Source organism: Dendrobates tinctorius, unplaced genomic scaffold, assembly GCF_039654945.1.
Source record: "Dendrobates tinctorius isolate UK_male_01 unplaced genomic scaffold, ASM3965494v1 ptg000162l, whole genome shotgun sequence".
Taxonomy (NCBI): domain Eukaryota; kingdom Metazoa; phylum Chordata; class Amphibia; order Anura; family Dendrobatidae; genus Dendrobates; species Dendrobates tinctorius.
Window position 1 is genome coordinate 21,654,409 of NW_027361829.1, and position 24,180 is coordinate 21,678,588.

Sequence of the window (24,180 nt, forward strand, 5' to 3'; positions counted from 1 at the left end):
TGCTGACCCCCGTGTGCCTGTTTGTTGCTATAGCTTGTTTATATGGTTCTGACCCGATCCTGTTTCCCGTTGTGAGTTTGCCTGTTGATTTTGTACTGCGTTATTATCTGTGTATGACTCATTGCCTGTGACCTGACTACTCTCTGCTCGCCCCTTTGGTACCTTGCAGCTATCTCTGTGTGTGACTCATTGGCTACGTCCTGACTATTCTCACTGTCTATGCCCCTTGGTAACTTTGTCTCGCAGTTACTCTGCTAGGAATTGTCTTGCAGTTGCTAGCTCTGTGGAGTTTAAGCCACGCCTCTAGCAGTCACGTGCTTCAGGTCCTGTGGGTCTGAAGTACACATCTATTCAGTTGCTGGCCGCTCCACAGGTAGCTTTGAGCACTGTTCGCTTTACTCAGGACACGCGCACTGGCTCAGTGAGCAAGTTCAGTGCGGTGTCTCTGACATTATAACTGGCCTACAATTTTTTTTTCTCTCCTCACTTCTGCAGCATGGACCCAATGTGTGCTTTATCTGAGCAGGTGAAAAGCTTGACTCAGTCACTGCAGAAGCTTAGTTTGGAACACCAAGCTCTGGCCCAGTCCCAACGGCGGGTTGAGGACTCAGTTCAGGGGGTACTTTCCGCAGGCTTCCAGCAGGTGGGGAATAGAGATGTCATTTTAGTCCCACCTGAATCCCCGGTTAAATTGCCAGATATATTTTCTGGTAACAAGGATGAGTTCAGGGCATTTAAGGAGGGCTGTAAGCTTTTTTTTTCTTTGAGACCCCGCTCCTCTGGGGATGAGAAACAGAGGGTGGGGGTGGTGATGTCCCTGCTTAGGGGGTCCCCACAAGCCTGGGCATTCTCGCTTTCCTCTTCTGCCCCTGAGAGAATGTCTGTGGATGCATTTTTTGAAGCCTTAGGGCTTATTTATGATGAGCCTGATAGAGTGCGGTTGGCTGAGGACAAAGTAATGAGTGTCTGTCAGGGGGAGCACTCGGCCGAATGGTTCTGTACTGAATTCAGACATTGGGCAGCGGAGATGTCCTGGAGTGATGCCGCCCTTCGGGGGCTGTTCCACAGAGGCCTGTGTGAACGTCTGAAGGATGCTTTGGCACTCCATCCTCCGCCTGACTCCCTGGAGGATGCCATGGTCCAAGCGGTTCGCATGGATCGCAGGCTGCGGGCTAGAGGCATTATGCAACGGGAATCGCCCTTATTCTTCAGTGGAGATGAGACCCAGACTCTTCCTATGGCTATGGAGATGAGCGCTGTCACCTGTGAGGGAAAGGAAAGAAGACGCCGCCGGGAAAAGCAGTTGTGCTTCTATTGTGGGAAATCTGGACATTGGAAGAAGGACTGCCCCTCCTGTCCGTCATCCTCCAAGATGGCGGGAAACGACTAGGTCTGGGTAGTAATCGAGGAGGCTACCCAGACCTTCAGGTACAATTTTCCTCATGTGCAAAAATGGTGCTGCAGGTGGAACTGGAACTTGGTTATGGTCCTGTTCAGACTACTGCTTTTATTGACTGCGGTTCAGCTGTGAACCTGATTGATACCAAGGTTATGACTCTTAATAAGATAGGGACAGTCAGGCTTCATGATCCTGTTAAACTTGTGGCAATTGACTCATCTCCTCTTACCCAAGATGGTATCTGTTGCAGGTCTGAACTTTTTTCTCTTAAAGTGGGTTCCACTCATGTGGAGAAACTAAGTTGTCTGGTGCTAGATAACTTGCCTGCAGGACTGGTACTGGGGATGCCTTGGCTTCAACGCCATAATCCTACCATTGATTGGGTTACAGGGGAAATCACTCAATGGGGATGCAATAATAAATGTGGTAACCGGGGACATCTTGTTAACGCTGTTAAATCCGTGTCTGTGTCATCTGTCGATCTGGAAGGTATTCCGGAGTACCTGAAAGATTTCGAAGACGTTTTTTCCGAAAGTGAGGCTGAGGCGCTGCCACCACATAGACCCTATGATTGTGCCATTGATTTAGTACCCGGAGCCAAGTTACCTAAGGCTCGATTGTTCAATTTGTCTGGGCCTGAGCGCCAAGCCATGAAGGAGTACATAGCTGAGAGTCTCTGCAAAGGGCATATCAGGCCTTCTGTGTCACCTGTGGCAGCAGGGTTCTTCTTTGTGAAGAAAAAAGATGGTGGTTTGCGGCCGTGCCTCGACTTTCGGGAACTGAACAAGATAACGGTTAGGAACTCTTACCCACTTCCCCTCATCCCAGACTTATGTAACCAGTTAGCTGGGGCCCAATGGTTCTCCAAGTTAGATCTGCGGGGGGCCTACAATGTGATAAGGGTTCGGGAAGGGGACGAGTGGAAAACGGCATTCCTCACATCAGAAGGACTCTTTGAGAACCTGGTAATGCCATTTGGGTTAACTAATGCACCCGCTATTTTCCAAAATTTCATCAATGTTGTGTTTTCTGATCTGATAGGCCGTTTTGTTATTATTTATTTGGATGATATTTTGGTGTATTCCCCGGACAGTCAATCTCACTTGCAACATCTAAAGACAGTTCTCCAGAGACTCTGGGAGAACCAATTGTTCGCCAAATTGGAAAAATGTTCGTTTTTTGTACAGGAGCTGTCTTTTTTGGGGTTAATTGTGTCCTGTGAGGGGTTTCGTATGGATCCTAAGAAGGTGCTGGCGATCGCTGACTGGGTTCAGCCTCGAGATCTCAAGGGGCTCCAGCGCTTCTTAGGATTTGCGAACTATTACCGGAGATTCATTAAAGGTTTCTCACAAGTGGTGAAACCGCTCACGGATCTTACCAAGAAGGGAGCTGATGTAAAAAATTGGTCTGTACTCGCTAAGGAATCCTTCTCAGCGATTAAGAAATGTTTTATGTCTGCCCCGGTGTTGGTGCAACCTGACCCATCCAAACCATTCATTGTGGAGGTGGATGCTTCTGAAGTGGGGGTGGGGGCTGTGCTGTCCCAGGGTCCGGCCACCCTTACCAATCTCAAACCCTGTGCCTTCTTCTCCAAGAAGTTCTCTTCAGCTGAGAAAAACTATGATGTAGGCAATAGAGAACTTCTTGTGGTCAAGCTGGCGTTTGAGGAATGGAGGCACTTTTTGGAAGGGGCGGCTCACCCTATCACGGTTGTCACGGATCACAAAAGTTTGGCATACCTTGAATCTGCTAAGAGGCTTACTCCTAGACAGGCCCGTTGGTCACTTTTTTTTTCACGATTTCAGTTCTCAATTACTTTTCGACCGGGGTCCAAAAATGTTAAAGCGGATGCCCTGTCCAGAAGTTTTGATCCAGTGTCTCCCCCTGAGCCGCCGTCCTCCATTCTTCCCCCAGGGGTGGTAGTGGCGGGGGTCTCAACTGAGTTGGAACAAGAAATCCTAAGGGCTCAGGCCCTAGCTCCGGCAACCAGGCCAAGCGATAAACTGTTTGTTCCAGATTCATTGCGGCCTAGACTTCTGCAGGAGTTTCATGATTCTAGGCTGAGTGCTCATCCAGGTATCACGGCCACTAGAGAGGCAGTAGCCAGGGGTTTTTGGTGGCCTTCATTAAGGTCCGATGTCAAGGAATTTGTTTCTGCTTGTGACATATGTGCCCGTTCCAAAAGCTCGCATAACCGACCGGCTGGGGAACTCATACCTTTACCGGTTCCTGATAGGCCATGGACTCATCTTTCCTTGGATTTTATTACCGGCCTCCCACCTTCCAGGGGCAATACCGTGATCTGGGTGGTGGTGGATAGGTTTTCTAAACAGGCCCATTTCATTCCCTTGGCAGCATTACCTTCAGCCGAAACGTTGTCAAGATTGTTTGTGCAGCATGTGGTCCGATTGCATGGGGTACCCCTGAATGTTGTGTCTGACAGAGGTGTGCAGTTTGTGGCCAAATTTTGGAGGGCGTTCTGTATGAAATTGGGCATCTCACTCTCCTTCTCGTCGGCATATCACCCGGAGAGTAATGGTCAGACAGAACGCACCAATCAATCCCTGGAACAAATTCTCAGGTGTCTGACCTCCGCCAGACAGGAGGATTGGTGTGATGCGTTACCGTTGGCTGAATTCGCTTTTAACAACCGGGTGAGCCAGTCCACCAACATGTCCCCATTCCTGATTAACTATGGCTTTAATCCGCATTTTGGGGAGTTTTCTCGGGTGGATTCCGGTTGTCCAGGAGCAGAGGGGTCCGTTCTACGGTTAAAAAACCTCTGGGCTGAAGTCCGGCGTAATATCTCTCGAGCCCAGGGGAGATACAAATATTTTGCGGACAAAAAGAGAGCCTCGGGAGACATGTTTCAGGTGGGAGAGAAGGTTTGGCTCTCCACGCATAACATCAACTTAAAGGTACCATCAGTTAAGTTGGGACCAAAGTTCATTGGTCCGTACGAGATTGTGGAGATAGTCAACCCTGTGGCGTATAGGTTGCATCTCCCCGCCTCCTTAAAAATATCTAATGTGTTCCATAAGTCTCTGTTGAAACCAGCAGGATCTGTCAAAGAGAACTCTGAGACTGTTGTTCCTCCAGTGCTGGTGGAGGGTCAATTGGAGTATGAGGTCGGACATATTGTGGACTCTCGGCGGGTGCGCCGCTCTTTGCAGTACCTGGTCCACTGGAAGGGATATGGACCAGAAGAGCGCTCATGGGTCCCTGCTCGCTCGGTACATGCAGATCGCCTGGTTCAGGCATTCCATGCCAAGTACCCGGGGAAGCCTGGGGGTCCAGAGGCCCCCCGTTGAGAGGGGGGTACTGTCATGATCCCAGTGCAGGTTTTTGAGCTGCACACCGGGAGTTAATGTCTGGAGCTCTGTGCAGGTTTTGACCTGCACACTTGGGGTTAATAATTGTGGCCTCTTTTTGGTTCTGGGAGAGCTTCATAAACCCCTGGGTATCTTCAGTCCCTGCCAGTTATACTTTTGCCTTTGGCCTAGTGTGCTGACCCCCGTGTGCCTGTTTGTTGCTATAGCTTGTTTATATGGTTCTGACCCGATTCTGTTTCCCGTTGTGAGTTTGCCTGTTGATTTTGTACTGCGTTATTATCTGTGTATGACTCATTGCCTGTGACCTGACTACTCTCTGCTCGCCCCTTTGGTACCTTGCAGCTATCTCTGTGTGTGACTCATTGGCTACGTCCTGACTATTCTCACTGTCTATGCCCCTTGGTAACTTTGTCTCGCAGTTACTCTGCTAGGAATTGTCTTGCAGTTGCTAGCTCTGTGGAGTTTAAGCCACGCCTCTAGCAGTCACGTGCTTCAGGTCCTGCGGGTCTGAAGTACACATCTATTCGGTTGCTGGCCGCTCCACAGGTAGCTTTGAGCACTGTTCGCTTTACTCAGGACACGCGCACTGGCTCAGTGAGCAAGTTCAGTGCGGTGTCTCTGACAATTTTATTGGGTAATCCATACTGAGCCTGTGAGCGTCTGTGTATGACTCATGAAATATATATGGAGATTTACTGTTATCCGTTGACTGTATAGAGCTGTACGCTTCTGATGCAGTACCATATATCTGCTGGTATTTTGGGTCCATTTTAAAAAACATGAGGAAGTATGGTGGAAGGGGACGCGGACGTGGGCCTGGGGGGCCACCTATTAGTGATGGTGGTGGCAATGCATCTGCTGGTAGTGCCAAAAACACAATAGCAGCTAGGGCAGGAGGTGTTGAGCCTGCGTCATGGTGTAGCTCCGGAAGGCCTGTAAGGCTCCCTTTTATGGGAGAAGGTAGACTGCTTTTAAAGCCGGAGCATCAGGAACTGGTGTTGCCTTACATTGGTGAAACAGCCTCCAGCTCTATCGCCTACTGTTCTGAAGTTTAAAAAAAAACAAACACTGAGTCGTCAGTGCAGGCTTCTGGTCAGGAGCAACCCCTTTCCTTGTGTCCTTCACCCACATCAAAAGTGAAGGATGCAGCAGCACACACTTAAGATAACTCCATGGAGCTCTTTTCACATACCATGCCTCGGTTCATTAAAAATGGGGCCCACCATATACTGGAGCATTCCAAATGGGGGACATCAAACACTGGAGCAGCATTTACAGGGCCCATTATACACTGGAGAATTAGAAATGAGCCCATTATATATGGAGCATTATTAGGGCCCATCATACACTGGAGCATCATCCATGAGGCCCATCATATACTGGAGCATTCCAAATGGGAGACATCAGACACTGGAGAAGCATTTACGGGGCCCATTATACACTGAAGCATTACAAATGGCGCCCACTATATATGGAGCATTATTAGGGCCCATCATACACTGGAGCATCGTCCATAGGGACCATCATATACTGTGGCATTATGTGGAGCTCATCATATACTGTATGGAACATTATATGTGACGAATTATTCTGTATGGAGAAATATATGGGGCTCATTATTCTGTATGGCGCACAATGTGGTGGCCATAATACTGTATGGAGTAATATACTGTCCTTTTTTTGAGCTATTGTAGAATTTAAAATAGATCAGTCATGTCATGTCATGTAAGCAGTGAAGTATTTGTCATTGTACTATACCTAAATTTCTGTGCCGTATCGGAGCATCATGAGTTGTGGTATGTGTTAAAGGGGCGCACTGACACTCTTTGGCCCAGGGCACATGAAAACCTGGAGCCAGCCCTACCCCCCACATCTTTAGCCAAATAACACCCAGTTTTCAATGCGTAACTATTATGAAGTAAATTAAGGTTGACAAGTTTCAGTAATAAGAATTGATGTTTTTGGCATTGAAATGGGCACTGTAGGTGTGTTTCCCGTCCTCCACTCACTGCCGACTTTGCTTCCCCATTGACTTGCATTGGGTTTCGTGTTTCAGTCGGACCTCCAACTTTTCCCTATAGTCAGCCAATTTCGTTCGACCTGACTTTAGTGAAAGTCGGGTTTCCTGAAACCCGACTCGACCCTAAAAAAGGCAAAGTCGCTCATCTCTACTCATCATCAACTACAAAAAATGTCTGACTGCTGTGCTTGCCAACAAGGGTTTTGCCACCAAGTATTAAGTCTTGTTTGCCAGATGGATTAAATACTTATTTTTCACTGCAAAATGCAAATAAATTTATACAATGTGATTTTCTGGATTTTATTTTTGATATTCTCTCTCTCAATGTTAAAATTAAACCTACCCTTAAAATTGTAGAGTGTTCATGTTTTTGTCAGTGGGCAAACTTACAAAATCAGCAAGGGATCAAATACTTATTTTCTCCACTGTACATGCAAGATAATCCTAGGGGCCTTGCTTCCAAGGACTCTGCTTCTTGGTTGGCAAGAAGAAGTTTCAAAGATGGCCTCTGTTTTTCACTCACACCCACAAATGCCTAATTAAAACTTGTTGACTGGTCTAAAGTATCAGGAATAGGAATTCGTGAGGAATTATAATGCATCTTACTGGCAAATTTCACAAACAGCTTCTTCAGAGAAGAAGACTTTAATTGTAGCACAACCTATTGAATGTTGCAATCCTAAAAGTCAATATCAACCCTTTAACGGTCCTTCCCACTTCACAGACAAGTATTTTGGGGTGTTTGCCCTGCATCAATAAAAAGCAAAAGATCTGATCTGGTTAGGTGACGGGGAAATGTTTTTCCTTGTAGAGAGTATTAAACTCGTTTAAGGAGACTTTTAGGCTATTTAATGCTCTTCTGAGAATTTGAATATGCAAATAGCCTATAATAGGCGGTGCTAGAGTTTAAATCCTCTCCCTTTCTGAAGATGCTATTTGCATATTTAAAGCGTAACCACCATTTTAATTTATATTTCAGAAATCAATAGTACACATGAAAAAGCAACTTCATGGGTACATATTGATTTATGGCAAAAAATTAAAACAGTTACAAATTAAATTCTCAGATTAGTACTGCCTATCCTATAAGTCTCCAAATGCAAATTTGGTAGGCTGTGGTTACACTTTTTAGCTAAAATTGGTCATAATTTAATTAGAACACTCACAGTGCATATGATATGTGATCCTACTGTACTTTCTCTAGTGTCAACCTAATCCTACTAGCGGGTTAAATGGAGATATGTCTGCTTAACTGTGGTCTTCTAAACACTTCAAGCTGCTTTAATCAATACAGATACACTCAGATTCCTTTCAGACATCTAAGACTTTGGCTTCATTCCCATAACTAATCCTTTGTTAAGAGATTTTCCAAGAGACCTTATAATGCCTAAAAAAGAGACTACTAAGGCGCATCAGAGCTATTCCTGCTTCCAGCGTACTGTATTTTACTATAGTTATGCTTTTACATTTGCTTCATTTCAAAACCACTTGTCAAACTAAGCAGCAAAACACTTACAAAGAAACAGCAGGTAAATTGCATGCAGACAGATGATAGTGTTGAAAAACATCTCTCACAGTGCACATGCAGTTTTAATAAAGAACATTAATAATCCAAATCACGATATATTACTGTCGATGTGTGTACCATGTGTTTAAAATAAGGTATGAACCCAGTATGGCATCCATTACATTCACATGAGTGCAGAAAGGATTGGCTTTGTTAGAGGGAATCTGTCAGGAGTTGTTACTATGTACTCTGAAAGCAGCATGATTTAGGGGCAGAAACCTTTATTCCAGTGATGTATCACTTATGGAGTTGTTTGCTGTTGTTTTGATGAAATCACCATTTTATCTACTGCAGATCTAGCAATTCTTTGAATGCTGAGCTCTTTATAACCTCGCTTACACCACTAAATGGCAGCTTTCTGTTTACACTGTGCATATGTAAGGGGTGTACTAAATGTTATGCTGCCATGTATATATTCTGTTGATAGTGTATGTTACTGTACATAGTTCTGTATACTGCAATGCTGTAGATGTGTATTTGCTGTAGGTTAGGGAAAGCGTAGTACCCCTAATTGGACACTAGATGGGGCACATTAGTGTATATATTTATTTAGGAGGAACCAGCCGTGGATAAGATAGAGGGTTTTCCTATTCTTGGCAGTAGGGCCATAGAGCCCATATAGGGTGGACAGCTCCGCAACGTTTCAAGCAAGGAGCCCAGCCGTCTAGGGCCTAGTGGGCCAGAAGTACAGCCATAGCAGCAGTGGTGACAGCAGTGGTGGGACAGAAGCTACAGAGGAGGTCACAACAGTAAGGGGACACAGGTCACTCTAAAATGTGGCAGCTTACTGCATGGGCAGATGCCCTCAGGTTCGGCGTGAATCGGACAAGGGAAATCCTAAGCATAGCGAATCTGAACAGGGAGGATGCTGTGGTACTGCAGGAGACGATACGACCAGGGCACCTGCTGAAGGCTGTAGGAAAGAGTACAGGGAAAGTGAAGAATGAGGACTGTATGGAAACCTATGCTGATGTTATAACTGTTAAGGGCAACATTGAGAAGACCCTGCAGGTGCTGAGAGTAAGGAGGCAAGTACACTGACAATGGGACATTCTTTGTATGTGACGGGAGACTAGGGCACGCAAGAGCATGTATTATCAGCCACGACTACGACCCTGGCTCTCCCTCACACATAGGCAGAAAGCTGCCAATCAATGGTATCGGCGGGGTCCTACAAAACTCATGATTATGGAAGACTACATAGCAGGAGGTTTAATAGTCCTCCAGTGATAATCTCCAGGTGATAAAACATTGATTTAACCAAAACTAGAGCAAGCAACCCAGTAAGTGACAAATCACTGTAAACAGAGACTCTCACTATATTATGCTGCTCTCAGATTAGGTTGCAATCTTCCTGGTCATAGATTAATATTGTTCCATTAGGATATTCAGGGGGAGAAGCTTGGGACACTTGTGATAATTAAGCATTTAGTAGCTGTATAACGTACCTTTTTAAGCACATTTTACCTGGAAAACCCTTTGATGCTAACACTTTTACTCACCAGGTCCCTGTAGATTTTGGTTATGATTTCCACATGTATACTCAGCAACACATGGCTGTTTTGTACTCACTTTACAAAAGTTGTGAGGACAGTTAATTACAAAATGATATTAAAACACTCCACTTACTATAACATCTTGGATAAGAAACATCTCCGCTCCAGAAGCAGAAAGGTGATTAGGAAACAACATTTTGATAGACGATCCAGGCAAAGTACTAGGTCCAGCATTGTAAACCTGAAATCATAGACCATTTGCATATAAACAGAAAAAAAATCTCCAAAGGTTTTCACACATAGACGATTATTGGAAGGAATCACAAATAAATGTACACAGCTAGAAAAAAAATGATTGTTCTGCCCCCATCAGCAGGCAAGTGTTTTAATATTATACAAAAATATTTTTTGCAAGGTTACCACTGAAAAACTACCGTAAATTGCTTTATTACTAAACCAAATGGCACTAACATATTCCTTATGGATAAAATGGATTACACAGGTTAAAGGTAATCCAACAACCACAAGTCCTGAACAAAATGAGTATACATGATAGACGCTTAGATTTGAATAGAGTTTCATTTTTGGCGCAGAAACCCTGCTTTCTCTGTTCTAAAAAGAAGTATCCAGATGTTTCATGACTTCTCAAAAACAGCGTATTGTATTGCAGATGTATTGCATGACGGGGGCACACGGCACATATGGTTGTGCCCACAGATAATCTAGAACATGTCAAAAAGCTTGACATTCCTGCCTAACAAAACACAGATTCTGGTCATTTGTCATGAAACTTCAGGGAATTTATCAAACCTCCTGTTTATTATTATGTTGTAATAAAAATATCTTTGGGATGAGTATCCTAAAAGCTACGGTGCACAGAGTTAAAATTACAGGGCTTCACAGTGTGCAGAAAGGTGCTCCATTCACTGCATTGTAGGTATCAGGGACCCACGATCTGAAGATCGCAGGGTCCCAGAAGTCAACCTGATGAAATAGCTGATCACAGGCTGTTGCTATCATTGCTGGCTGCCGCTCTAGTCTAATGGTCTCGCAGTGGTTTGGGGTCCCATCTCTTGCAAAGAGTAGAGGTCCCAGCGATCAGACTGCCATCTAACTAGTATTTATCGTCAATGGAGTTGATAGGAGAAAAATATGTTTTGGACTAGAATATCTCTTCAACTACATACACAATGTCTGTCATTCCAGTCCTAGCCCAGCAGAATTAGAAGAATATGTAGTACTGGAGTGCATTACGGCTGTGGTACAGTCTACCTGCATGTGGTAACGTTATTCTCAATTTGAGTATTTTGTGTTTATAATGATTTTTAGGAAACACCAACAGACAAAGTGAGTTAATCACTATTTCATTGCAATCATCATTTTTATTACAAATTAATTAATTTTCTACCTAATTCAATCGAGAACTTACCATGCGAGGAAAGGTGAATGGCACTCACTGGTCAGGATATGAAACTTTATTGAAGAATCTTCAATGGGAGAATGGGAACAGGGGTGCAAAAATGACGACCTTTCCTCTCATGGTAATTTTGCAAATGTTGTTTCTTTGGATGAGCACCCGAAGGATTCTTAGGTGTAAAGTCTGACTGTTGCTCCAGCACAAGAAGATTGTGCCATTATCAAAAGTGTCTCGGCGGTGCGGATCACTTTGCTCTGTTGGTGTCAATCAAGAAATTGTATACTAAACTACACTCATAAAAGTATATCTGGAACATTTTGCATTTGATTCATTTTCCTTTCTTTGTTTTTAGTTCTTTCTGGGTTTTTTTATAGCAGTTGTTTGGCGCCAGATTTATATTTTCCAGAGTAAACATATGTTACAATTTCTACATGTTCTTTCAGTGCTGGGAAAAAATTCCTGTGGCCACTACCGTTTGGTAACAGAACATAAACATTGGACACATTTCCGTGCATGTTCTCTAGACTCAGCTGATGCAGCCATAACTGTTGCTTCCTTGTTCATGTTGTTTGTGTATGTGTGCGTGTGTATACATATAGACAGAGGGTTATCTTTATTACATTGCAAAAAAAAACCTCAACATACATCATGGTCTGTATACAAACCATGAGATACATTGTCTGACAATGACCATAGGCCCCATTCTTAAGCCTGATTTTCGTGTATGTTTGCTGTTTGTTTTTTTACTGGATAGTATACAGACCTATTCTAGCCTATGGGGCATTTACAGATCTTTTTTAGCCGACTTGTTAAGTTTAGTCTGATTTGTGGACCAAACTTATACATTTCTGTGAATGGGTCTATAATTTGGATTGTATAGTATGAATAGTAGTGATACCTTCCAATATCGGGAAATATCGGATCAGATTAGATCGGACCGATACCCCAAAAATATCGGGTATCGCCGATTCCGATACCGGAAACCCATGTAAGTCAATGGGGCACAAATATCGCAATGAAAATAAACCCTTTCTTTCCTTGCACATCCAGTTCGGGAGGGGGGGGAGAGTGTGGGCGGTGCGTGGGCGGAGACTGTGCGTGTGTGTGTGCGGGGTCTGTACAGGCCTCTCGGGGGGGTCTGTGCGGGCCTGCCGGGGGTCTTGTCGGGCCTGCCAGGGGGTCTGTGTGGGCCTGCCGGGGGTTGTGTGTGTGTGCAGGCATCGTCCGATGGGACTACAAGTCTCATCGGGCTATGCCTGCTACAATGACAGTGATTTGACACATTAGCCAATGATGGGACAGTAGTAGTCCCATCATCCGGCTAATGTGTTGAATGTAAAAAAAACATACTACATACATACAACATTCATACGTACTACATACATACTTCATATATACTACATTCATACAACATACATACATACTACATACATACTACATTCATACAACACACATACTACATACTACATTCATACATACTACATACATACTTCATATATACTACATTCATACAACCATACTACATTCATACAACATACATAAAACATGCTACAGACATACAACATACATACTACATACATACTACATACAATACATTCATACAATACATACAGTACATATAACAGAGTACATACCATCACTTGTCACTTTGATCCCCGAAGCCAGTGTCATCTGTAAAAAATATTAAAATAACAAACAACCAATATACTCCCTGATCCGCAGAAATCCACGAGTGTCCCACGACGATCTCCCGTGGAAAACAGCAGCATCAGCTGATGCGACTGCTCTCTTTCTAGGAATACAATGACAGGAGGTAGGTATCCTTTCGCACTGTATTCCTCCGCCACTGTAAAAAAATAGTCCCTAGTCTCACTTTTGGGATTGCTGTGTGAGAAAGTTCCCACGCAGCTTTTGCCATAAAGTGAGATCAGTGAACTATAGTAACCTCTCAGTGATGCACTGCAGGAGATCGTCGTGGGACACTCGTGGATTTCCGCAATCATGGAGTATATTGGTTGTTTGTTATTTTAATATTTTTTACAGATGACACTGGCTTCGGGGATCAATGTGACAAGTGATGGTGAGTATGTACTCTATGTTATATGTACAGTATGTCTATATGTATGTATTGTATGAATATATTGTATGTAGTATGTATGTAGTATGTATGTAGTATGTATGTAGCATGTTTTATGTATGTTGTATGAATGTAGTATATATGTAGTATGTATGTATGGTGTATGAATGTAGTATATATGTAGTATGTATGTATTATGTAGTATGTATGTATGTTGTATGAATGTAGTATATATGTAGTATGTATGTTGTATGAATGTAGTATATACACTCACTGGGCACTTTATTAGGTACACCTGTCCAACTGTGTGTTAAGACTTAATTTCTAATCAGCCAATCACATGGCGGCAACTCAGTGCATTTAGGCATGTAGACATGGTCAAGACAATCTCCTGCAGTTCAAACCGAGCATCAGTATGGGGAAGAAAGGTGATTTGAGTGCCTTTGAATGTGGCATGATTGTTGGTGCCAGAAGGGCTGGTCTGAGAATTTCAGAAACTGCTGATCTACTGGGATTTTCACGCACAACCATCTCTAGGGTTTACAGAGAATGGTCCGAAAAAGAAAAAAAATCCAGGGAGCGGCAGTTCTGTGGCCGGAAATGCCTTGTTGATGCCAGAGGTCAGAGGAGAATGGGCAGACTGGTTCGAGCTGATAGAAAGGCAACAGTGACTCAAATTGCCACCCGTTACAACCAAGGTGGCCAGAAGAGCATCTCTGAACGCACAGTGCGTCGAACTTTGAGGCAGATGGGCTACAGCAGCAGAAGACCACACTGGGTACCACTCCTCTCAGCTAAGAACAGGAAACTGAGGCTACAATTTGCACAAGCTCATCGAAATTGGACAGTAGAAGATTGGAAAAACGTTGCCTGGTCTGATGAGTCTCGATTTCTGCTGCGACATTCGGATGGTAGGGTCAGAATTTGGCGTAAATAACATGAAAGCATGGATCCATCCTGCCTTGTATCAACGGTTCAGGCTGGTGGTGGTGGTGTCATGGTGTGGGGAATTTTTTCTGGGCACTCTTTGGGCCCCTTGGTACCAATTGAGCATCGTTGCAACGCCACAGCCTACCTGAGTATTGTTGCTGACCATGTCCATCCCTTTATGACCACAATGTACCCAACATCTGATGGCTACTTTCAGCAGGATAATGCGCCATGTCCTAAAGCTCGAATCATCTCAGATTGGTTTCTTGAACATGACAATGAGTTTACTGTACTCAAATGGCCTCCTCAGTCACCAGATCTCAATCCAATAGAGCATCTTTGGGATGTGGTGGAACGGGAGATTCGCATCAGGGATGTGCAGCCGACAAATCTGCGCCAACTGTGTGATGCCATCATGTCAATATGGTCCAAAATCTCTGAGGAATGCTTCCAGCACCTTGTTGAATCTCTGCCACGAAGAATTGAGGCAGTTCTGAAGGCAAAAGGGGGTCCAACCCCTTACTAGCATGGTGTACCTAATAAAGTGGCCAGTGAGTGTATGTAGTATGTATGTATGTTGTATGAATGTAGTATATATGTAGTATGTATGTATTATGTATGAATGTAGTATATATGTAGTATGTATGTAGTATGAATGTAGTATGTATGTTTTTTTTTTCATTCAACACATTAGCCGGATGATGGGACTACTACTGTCCCATCATTGGCTAATGCGTCAATCACTGTCATTGTAGCAGGCATAGCCTGATGGGACTTATAGTCCCATCGGACGATGCCTGCACACACACACAACCCCCGGCAGGAACGCACAGACCCCCAGCAGCCCGCACAGACCCCCGGCAGGCCCGCACAGACCCCCGGCAGGCCCGCACAGACCGCGCATAACGATGACATCATTTCAGCAGCCAATCACAGCCATGCCATTAGTTAACATGGCTAACACAACTGGCTCATTGCATTATGGGAACTTCCGATTCCGGTATTCGATATTGTAAAAATATCGGAACTCCGATACAGCGAATATCGGCCGATATCCGATATTTGCAGTATCAGAATGCTCAACACTTATGAATAGACCTCGACAATTGTTCTCTTGACCCTATTCCATTCCATCTCCTCCCCAACCTCACCAACCTGTATATCCTAGCCATAACCTAGCTCTTAAACCTATTATTAACCTCTAGTGTCTTTCCTACTGCTTTCAAACATGAAACAATCACACCTATCAAGAAGAAGCCATCCATTGCCCCATATCGCTACTCTCCCCTTCACCTCAAAACTCCACAAACCGCATGTCCACACTGAACTTTTCTCCCACCTCTGAAACAACTCCCTCTTCAACAACATACAATCTGGCTTCTGTCCTCACTGAAACTGTTCTAATCAAAATTAATAACAACTTACTTACCGCCAAAGCTAACAGACAACTTCTCCTCCTTGTAGACCTGTCCTGTGCCATCGACTACTATGGATCCTCTCTTCTCTCAGCATCAAAAACCCTGCCCTTTCCTGTGCCTCCTCATACCTCACTAACAGCACATTTAGGGTCTTCCATTGCCATACTACTTCCTCATTCTGTCCCTCAGGGCTCTATCCTGGGACCCCTATTCTTTTCTATCTATACCTTTAGCCAGGGACAACTCAAAGTCATGTGACGTACAGTATATGCTAATTACACTCAAATCTTCCTCTTTGGCCCAGAGTTCACTTCTCTGATGTCTAGGATGCCAAAGTATCTATCAGACATATCCTCCTTCTCATAGCGCGTTCTAAAACTTAATGTGGACAAAATCATTATCTTTCCTCATTCCCACTAACTCCACTACCAGACTTATTTATCACTATAAACAACATCACAATTTCCCCCTGTATTGGAAGTCACCTGCCTTGAATAACCTTTGACTCTGCTCTGTCCTTCAAACCACACACCCAAGCTCTTACCACCTCCTGCTGCCTCCAACTCAAAAATATTTCCAGAATTTGTCCTTTTCTCAACTCACAATCTACTAAAATGTTAGGGCATGCCCTTGTCATTTCCCACCTATTACTACTGTAATACTCTCATCTGTGGCCTCGCCACTTACATTCTCGCACCTCTGCAGTTTATCCTAAACTCTGCTGTCAGATTAAGACTCCGCTCCCCTTGCTACTCCTCCACCTCTCTGCTATGAAAATATCTTCATTGGCTCCCAATTTCACAACAGATACAGTTTAAACTTCCAACACTGACCTACAAAGCTGACCATAACCTGTCTCTACCACATATCTCTGAACAAATCTCCCAATATCTTACCACACAAAATTTCCGATCCTCCCATGACCTCCTTCTCTCTTCCATATTTGTGTAATTCTCACCCAATTGCCTCCAAGAATTCTCCTGAGTATCCCCCATCCTCTGGAATTCTGTGCACCAACACCCAATACGGACAATTGTCTCCTACATTCAGAACCTTCAGACAGAACTTGAAAGCCCATCTCTTCAAAGACACCACTGTCACCTTCAACACCACTGGATTTGTTGAAACCCCCCAATCTACTGTCTCCTTCCCCATTACCCTGTAGACAATAGCTGGGCAAAGTGCAGTCAACAGCTGAAGGACAAAAACAGTGGTCCACGGGCCGCACCATATTCTCACTTGCCGTCACCAATATCTGCATCCCCAGGATGCAGACAATGGTGAATACATTGGTGGAGAAAGGAGACGACGGCTTATATTGTACATGGAGAGGCTATGTGAGGGATTATACTGTATACAGGGGGCTCAAACTGTATATAGGAGGCTATGTGGGAGCTCATACTGCATCCAGGGGGCATGTGAGTTAACATACTGTATATAGGAAGCTATGTGGGGGCTGATACTGTATATAAAAAGGCTATGTAGAAGCTAATACTGTATATAGGAGCTATATGGGGGCTCATACTTTATATAGGAGGCTATGTGGGTATTATATTGTATACAAAGGGCTATGTGAGGATTCATAATCTATATAGGACGCTATGTGTGGGGGCTAATACTATACATAGAGAAACTGGGTGCTCATAATGTATATATGGGTTATGTAGGGGCTCGTACTTTATATTGGAGACTATGTGGGGACTAATACTGTACATAGAGAGGCTATACTGCGGCTCATATTGTATGTAGGGGTATTTGGTGCTCAAACTGTATACAGAGGGCTATGTGGGGTGCTCATACTGTATGTAGAGGGACAAAGTGGGGGCTCACACTTATACATGATGCTATGTGGAGGTTCATACAGTAGATAGAGGGGCTATGTGATGTTTATACTGTATGTAGGGGGCCGTGTGTGGGCTCTTATGTTATCATAATGTATTTAAAGTGCTGTGGAATTAATGGCTCTATATAAATGAGTAAAATAAATAAATATAGGAATCTGTGTCTGGGCTCATACACATATAGGGGGGGTTTGTGTGTGAGCTCAAATGCTATAAAGGGGATGTCAGGGAATGCCTACAACCTGCAGTAACCACCGATCCAACAAACCACTGCATGACCAGCTCTGCCCTTGCCTATTGTATCCTCACCCATCCCTTGTAGATGGTGAGCCCTTGTGGGCAGGGTCCTCTCTCCTCCTGTATGAGTCATGACTTGTATTGTTTAAGATTACTGTACTTGTTTTTATTATGTATACCCTTTTCACATGTAAAGCGCCATGGAATAAATGGCGCTATAATAATAAATAATAATAATGTCAGCATACTTAATTAAAAATTAAATAAATAATAAAAATGGACAGGTGTCATATGGGTTACATCCGTGTGCTAGCTGTTAAAAAAAAACATAGTCATGTGAATTCAATCTCAGGATGAAATCAGATGTAATTGGCAAAATGTATGCAACGTGGGCATGATATGGCAGTGAGTGTACAGTACCACCTGATTTGCCCATAGTGCGCTTGTGAAATCTGACAATACAGGCAATCCTCACATAGGTCTGTAAAGTACTTGTACTCTCTACTCATTCTTATAAATTTGATAAACTCTCACTGTCAACTTCAAACTAATGTGCATATGTCTGTATGAACAGCAGAAACAAATAATCACATTATGTACAGCTAAACTGAATTACTTACTATACTCTTTCATTGTGTTTGTCTCAAATATTACTAAACACAAAGTAAAGCAGACCTGTAATGTGAAATTAAGAGGCTGAAAGTGACATTCCAAATCCCGGAGTATAATGAAATGCGAAGCATCCACTGTATCGCCGTACACAAAGGAGGAAGGGGAGACCGTTCTGAATAGAGGAATAAAAGATATGCATAAGAATCTGCTTTGTGCTGCGCTCAGTCATTACTACTACTTGAATGGCTTATAACAAAGGCTCTGTTGGACCTCGTAACATCTGGTTTAGTAAATAATTCTGTTTGCCATGGACTAATAATTATAGTGCCTCTTATCCTGGAAGCCGGCGTTGTGCCGGCCCTCTGTTACTACTCCGAGAAATGTATGAATAAATCGACGACTGAGTGCTACAAAATGGATTGGCGCCGACACACAGTCTGATATTATCCAACCAGTGCTGCTAATATCAAACTGCACTGACACACCCCTTTGATTATGGGAATTCTAACAACCAGTAATCAAATTATTCATAAATCACCAGGAGAAATAACTGAATATTGACACAGTGCATAGTTAAAAAATGTGATAGAAAATTGTTCTGTCATAGGAAATACAAATACTTATTAAAACAGACAAGTCAGAAGATATGACAGGTCCACTTTTGTGCATCTATGTTACAATGACCAGTGGTACACTGCATTCTGATGCAAATTCAACCATTGTAGCTCAGATCACATATTTATTATTCCATAAGATATGACTAAGATATTTAGTCAAAATTGGAAATGTATTAAGTTATATGCATTGGCATTTCATTGTACACAAAATGAAGATGATATACATTCATGGCCGAAAGTGTTGGCACTCTTGAAATTGTTCCAGAAAATGAAGTATTTCTCCCAGAAAATGATTGAAATTCCCCCTTTTTTTTCACGTTTATATCCTTTGTGTGTATTGGAACAAAAAAAAACGACAAATTGGACATAATTTCACACTAAACCCCAAAAACGGTCCCAATAAAACTGTTAGCATCTTTCCAAAAATGCATGTAAACAACTTTGCTTCAAGCATGTGATACTTGTTCAACCTCACCAGTGGCAAGTAACAGGTGAGAACAATATGAAAATCACACCTGAAACCAGATAAAAAAGGGGAAAAGTTAACTCAATCTTTGCATTGTGTGTATGTGTCTGCCACATTAAGCATTGAGAACAGAAAGCGGAAAACAGAATTGTCTGAGGACATGAGAACCGGAAATACGTGTAATTGCAATTATTTTCTGGAAGAAATACTACATTTTCTGGAAAGGATGCCTTTCAGCCATGACTAAAGAAGCATAACAGAATGGCATCATGACTTGTTCAGAAATATACGTCTTACTGTGTGTGTACCAATCATTAGTTCTCTGCAAACGAAATAGTACACAAAACATTCATACATCTGTCCTGTGACACAGTTATAAATTCTACAACCATACAGAAGGAAATCTAAGTGATGACAACTATGTGCACGGAAGAAAATTAATAAATGAGCTGTTCTGTATCTACATTCCTCAGCATTGAAAAAAATTCACAATATTATGAAAATTGCAGAATTGATAAACATGTTAATAATATGCAAATGATGAAATAATGGAAACTACATTTTCAAAATATCTCAAATTACTCAGTATTGAGTGTAACTGACAGCCACATGGAGAAATACTTGCACTTACACATCTTGGTATTACACCGGCCACTCGCACGCCTTCTATCCGCTGCCCTACTTATGGTGATTTTGCTCTGCTCCACCCCTTACCTGACCATTGCTCTGAGTTGCCTTGTACTGGTTGTGAGCTCTGGTTGTGAGTACTTGGCCGAGCTCTGCAGAGATTTGGTTCCCCAGTCATCCTATCGCTTGCAGGTGATATATCAGGCGACTCCACTCTTCATTCCTTGCTGGAAAATTGGTTCCTACCCTGCTAATACCTTGCTTAACCCCTTAACGACCAGACGTATTTTTGGTTTTCCATTTTCATTTTTTGCTCCCCTCCTTCCCAGAGCCATAACTTTTTTACTTTTTGATCACAATGGCCATTTGAAAAACAAAAAAATCCAAGTGCTGTGAAATTGCAAAAAAAGTGCAATCCCACAGTTGCTGTTTTTTTGTTTTGTTCTTTATTTAACCATGTTCACTAAATGCAAAAAATGCCCTGCCATTATTATTCTCCAGGTCATTACGAGTTCACAAGACACCAAACATGTCTAGATTCTTTTTTATCTAAGTGGTGAAAAAAAAATCCAATCTTTGGTAAAAACAAAAAAAATGCACCATTTTCCGAGACCCATAGCGTCTTCATTTTTCGTGATCTGGGGGTTGGGTGAGGGCTCATTTTTTTGCGTGCCGAGCTGATGTTTTTCATTCTATTTTGGTATACATACGATCTTTTGATCACCTGTTATTGCATTTTATTTTACTTGTTACAGTGACCAAAAAACGTAATTCAGGAGGTTTAATTTTTTCTCGTTATGCCGTTAAGCGATCGGGTTAATTCTTTTTTTATATTTTTATATTGATAGATCGGGTGATTTTGAGCTCAGCGATACCACATATGTGTGTGTTAGATATTTTTTTTATTGTTTAAATTTGAATGGGGTGGAAGGGGGGTGATTTGAACTTTTATTTATTTTTAAAAAAAACTTTTTTCATGCTTCAACAGTCTCCATGGGAGACTAGAAGCTGCTGTACTTTGATTGGCTCTGCTACATACAGGCAATGATCAGATTGCCTGTATGTAGCAGAAATGCTTACTTGCTATGAGCGCAGACCACCGAGCGGTGCTCATAGCAATCTGGCTATGGACAACCATAGAGAATCATAGAATCATAGAGTCATAGAATCGTAGAGTTGGAAGGGACCTCCTGGGCCATCTGGTCCAACCCCCTGCTCAAAGCAGGATTCGCTAAATCATCCCAATAGAATCATAGAATCGTAGAGTTGGAAGGGACCTCCTGGGCCATCTGGTCTGCTGGAGACGCGAGTTAAATGCGCCTGTCAGAGATTGACAGCGGCATTTCACAGGTTAACAGCCGTGGGTGGATTGCGATTCCACCCGTGGCTGTTGCGGGCACATGTCAGCTGTATACATCAACTGTCCTGTGCCCGAAAAGGTGCGGGCTCAGAGCCAAAGCCCACACTAAACAGGGGGAGTCTGACATCGACATACTATCATGCCTGAGGTTGGAAAGGGGTTAAGCATATATCCATATTTTATCTCTAGTTATCGACCCGGCCTCTATACCTGCTCTGCTTGACTTCTCCATCCATGACTCTGGCTTGTTCTATGAACCCCTGCTGCCTGCTCTGACCTCGGACCATCTCACTATGCTGTGGCGCCCCTGAGGGTTCAGTCACCACAGAGGTACTGCACCTCCTCCTGAGGCGTGGTACCCCATCATTCAGGTAAAGTGGAGACACCTGACCACACTCCAACACCTTCCTCCCACACAACATAGTAGTGTAGCAAAGCACCCTTTGGTGGCTCCCTGCTTGGAACACGAAGCTTGCTGGGAGGCGGGTGGAGTTTAGTTTGCACCCAAAAGAGCGGGAAGAGTTTAGGATTTAGTCAGTCTGTGAGAGGAGATCCCCGGAGTGGGATGGATGGAAGGAAGTGCTGCAGCCGACCTCAGTGACCTGGGTCCACTGGCACAGGAAAGGAACGGTGATAGAAAGCCTGACTCTCTATAAGAAGGAAAGGATTAGTACGGAACGTGAGGAGAAGAAGAGGACTAAGGATTAGGGTTATAGGAGAACCCTTCCCAAGTTCTAAGCGCAAGGCCGCGGTCCGGTCCCCGAGGTTGTATGGATACTAATGGTCCTGCAGCAGACACCGGAGGAATAGAAGTTGTCACCACTTTATTCCCACACAAGACTTGGAGGCACAACAGCAACGTGAGTGAGCCGGCACTAGGTAGCAAGGAGTCGCCGAAGCAGGCTACAGCTGTCTGCCATACAAGTAGAGTTCATAGGAACATCTGACAGGAGGAACTCCAGTGTAACTCAGTACTGTGAGTACTTCACTAAAGGCGCAATAAGGGAGACATTCAGAAAAGGCACATGTTGGCGGAGTGTTGGAAAGGAGTACTTCATCTTGCCTGGAAGTTGGCTGAGCTCCTGACCTGGAGGACACGGCACGGATGCGGGCTCTTGTGCCACAACAGACTGTGAGTAAAGCTTTGGAACTACATGCCCTGGTGTCCTCCACTTATTCCTGCGTCAACCTGCTCAACACTGCTACATTCCCCCTGCGTCTGACACTACACCATCTACGTGTCACTTCACCTACTCTGCCCTGGGACTCCAGCCCTGCCTGTGGAGGGCTATAACATCATTGCTGCACTACACCATCCGTCCCAGAGGATCTGTCTGCAGCGTCGGCTTAACATCTTCATTGCCGAACACCACAGGTGGCGTCACGACTCATTCATTCATAAACTCTAATCATCATAAGCACACTGAACATTCCCCTTTTACAATGGGCGCTTATACTCAATGCTGATTAAATTGAGATGTTTTAAAACTTTGTTTCATTTTTTCAATATTAGCATATCATTAACATGTCTTTCCATCCTGACATTTCCAACATTCCATGACTTTCTTCTTGGTGCTACAATTTTACTATTGAAGAGTGTTTTAAATACATTTTAATATATGGATTATTAGTCTGTGCATAGTTTATATAATGTAGAAAAGGTCTCATGCTGCTGGTTTATAATCACAATACAAAATATATATAGCAGCGGGAAGATGCTGACCTTGGGGATTTCCTGATATTACTACGTTTGTGATACTTGGTATCACATTAAACATTAAACATTCTTATTTACACTAAATAAATAGAAGTGTTTCATCCTTATAGGAAAGAGTTGTGAACTCGCCATCAAACATTACTCTACTATATCCTGTTTTTACAGCCTGAGAACTGAGGCTAGATGAAAGCTGGTACTGGAAAGTTTGACATGTAAACATGAAAAAATGTGATTTTCCATTGGGATGAAAACTACACTTCCTTTCAATAGTGTACGATGCCCAGTTGTCGCTTACCCTGTTACAGACAAGTCCACTTCATGCTTTAGGGGCACGGCCAGAATGAGGGTGTTGTCATGTAAAGTTTCTGCTCGTTCATTGTTCCCACTGGGCAGGGGGTAGGAAGGTACAATAAAACAAATATTTGAATATTTAAAAGTCACTACTGGATGTATTTTGTCACATCAAGAAGAATCACATATATAACTAATTTCATAAAATTCTGTAAGATACTGAATGGCAAACCACAGGGAAGAAACAATAATGCAGATAGGGGCTATGTGACTGCAGACTTGTGAATACTTACGTTGCGCGCACTGCACACTGTCGGCACCAGGAGCAGGCGGTCATGTGACCACTTGCATGCAATTTGCATACTTTAGGCCACATTCCGACTAGATGTGTCCAGCCTCACTCAATACACTTGAATTGAGCGGGGCCACACAAGTCTAGTCGGCACGTGACCACATGTAGTTTGCATACTTGCGGTCACACTTACTTGCGGTTGTTGGCTGAACAACCCCTTTAACAATTAGTTTGCAGATGATGTGGAGACCTCCAAGCTAAAACCTAATGGAACATGGTGTCCAGATTTACTATAGATGGAATCTTCAATTTTTAAAAGGCTTTTCTAGTTTCAAACAACTTAAGGCTATGTGCCCACGATCAGGAATTGCTGCGTCAAAAATGCAACGACCAGATGTTACAGCCTAGTGGATGAGATTTCTAGAAGTCCCATGTCCATTATGCGTGTATGTACTCCTGCGGAT

At 43.3% G+C, this 24,180-nt stretch overlaps 1 protein-coding gene across 1 annotated transcript in view; it reads right to left on the reverse strand.

Annotated features, from left to right (window-relative positions):
- Positions 1-24,180, reverse strand: part of ITGA9 (integrin subunit alpha 9) — a 711,654-nt gene that overhangs the window by 141,845 nt on the left and 545,629 nt on the right. The window contains exons 21-23 of the mRNA XM_073549890.1: positions 23,429-23,518; positions 18,410-18,518; positions 9,948-10,055 (exon numbers count right to left, since the gene is read on the reverse strand). Of these exons, the coding sequence (XP_073405991.1) occupies positions 9,948-10,055; positions 18,410-18,518; positions 23,429-23,518 (307 nt within the window). The remainder of the gene's footprint in view (positions 1-9,947; positions 10,056-18,409; positions 18,519-23,428; positions 23,519-24,180) is intronic.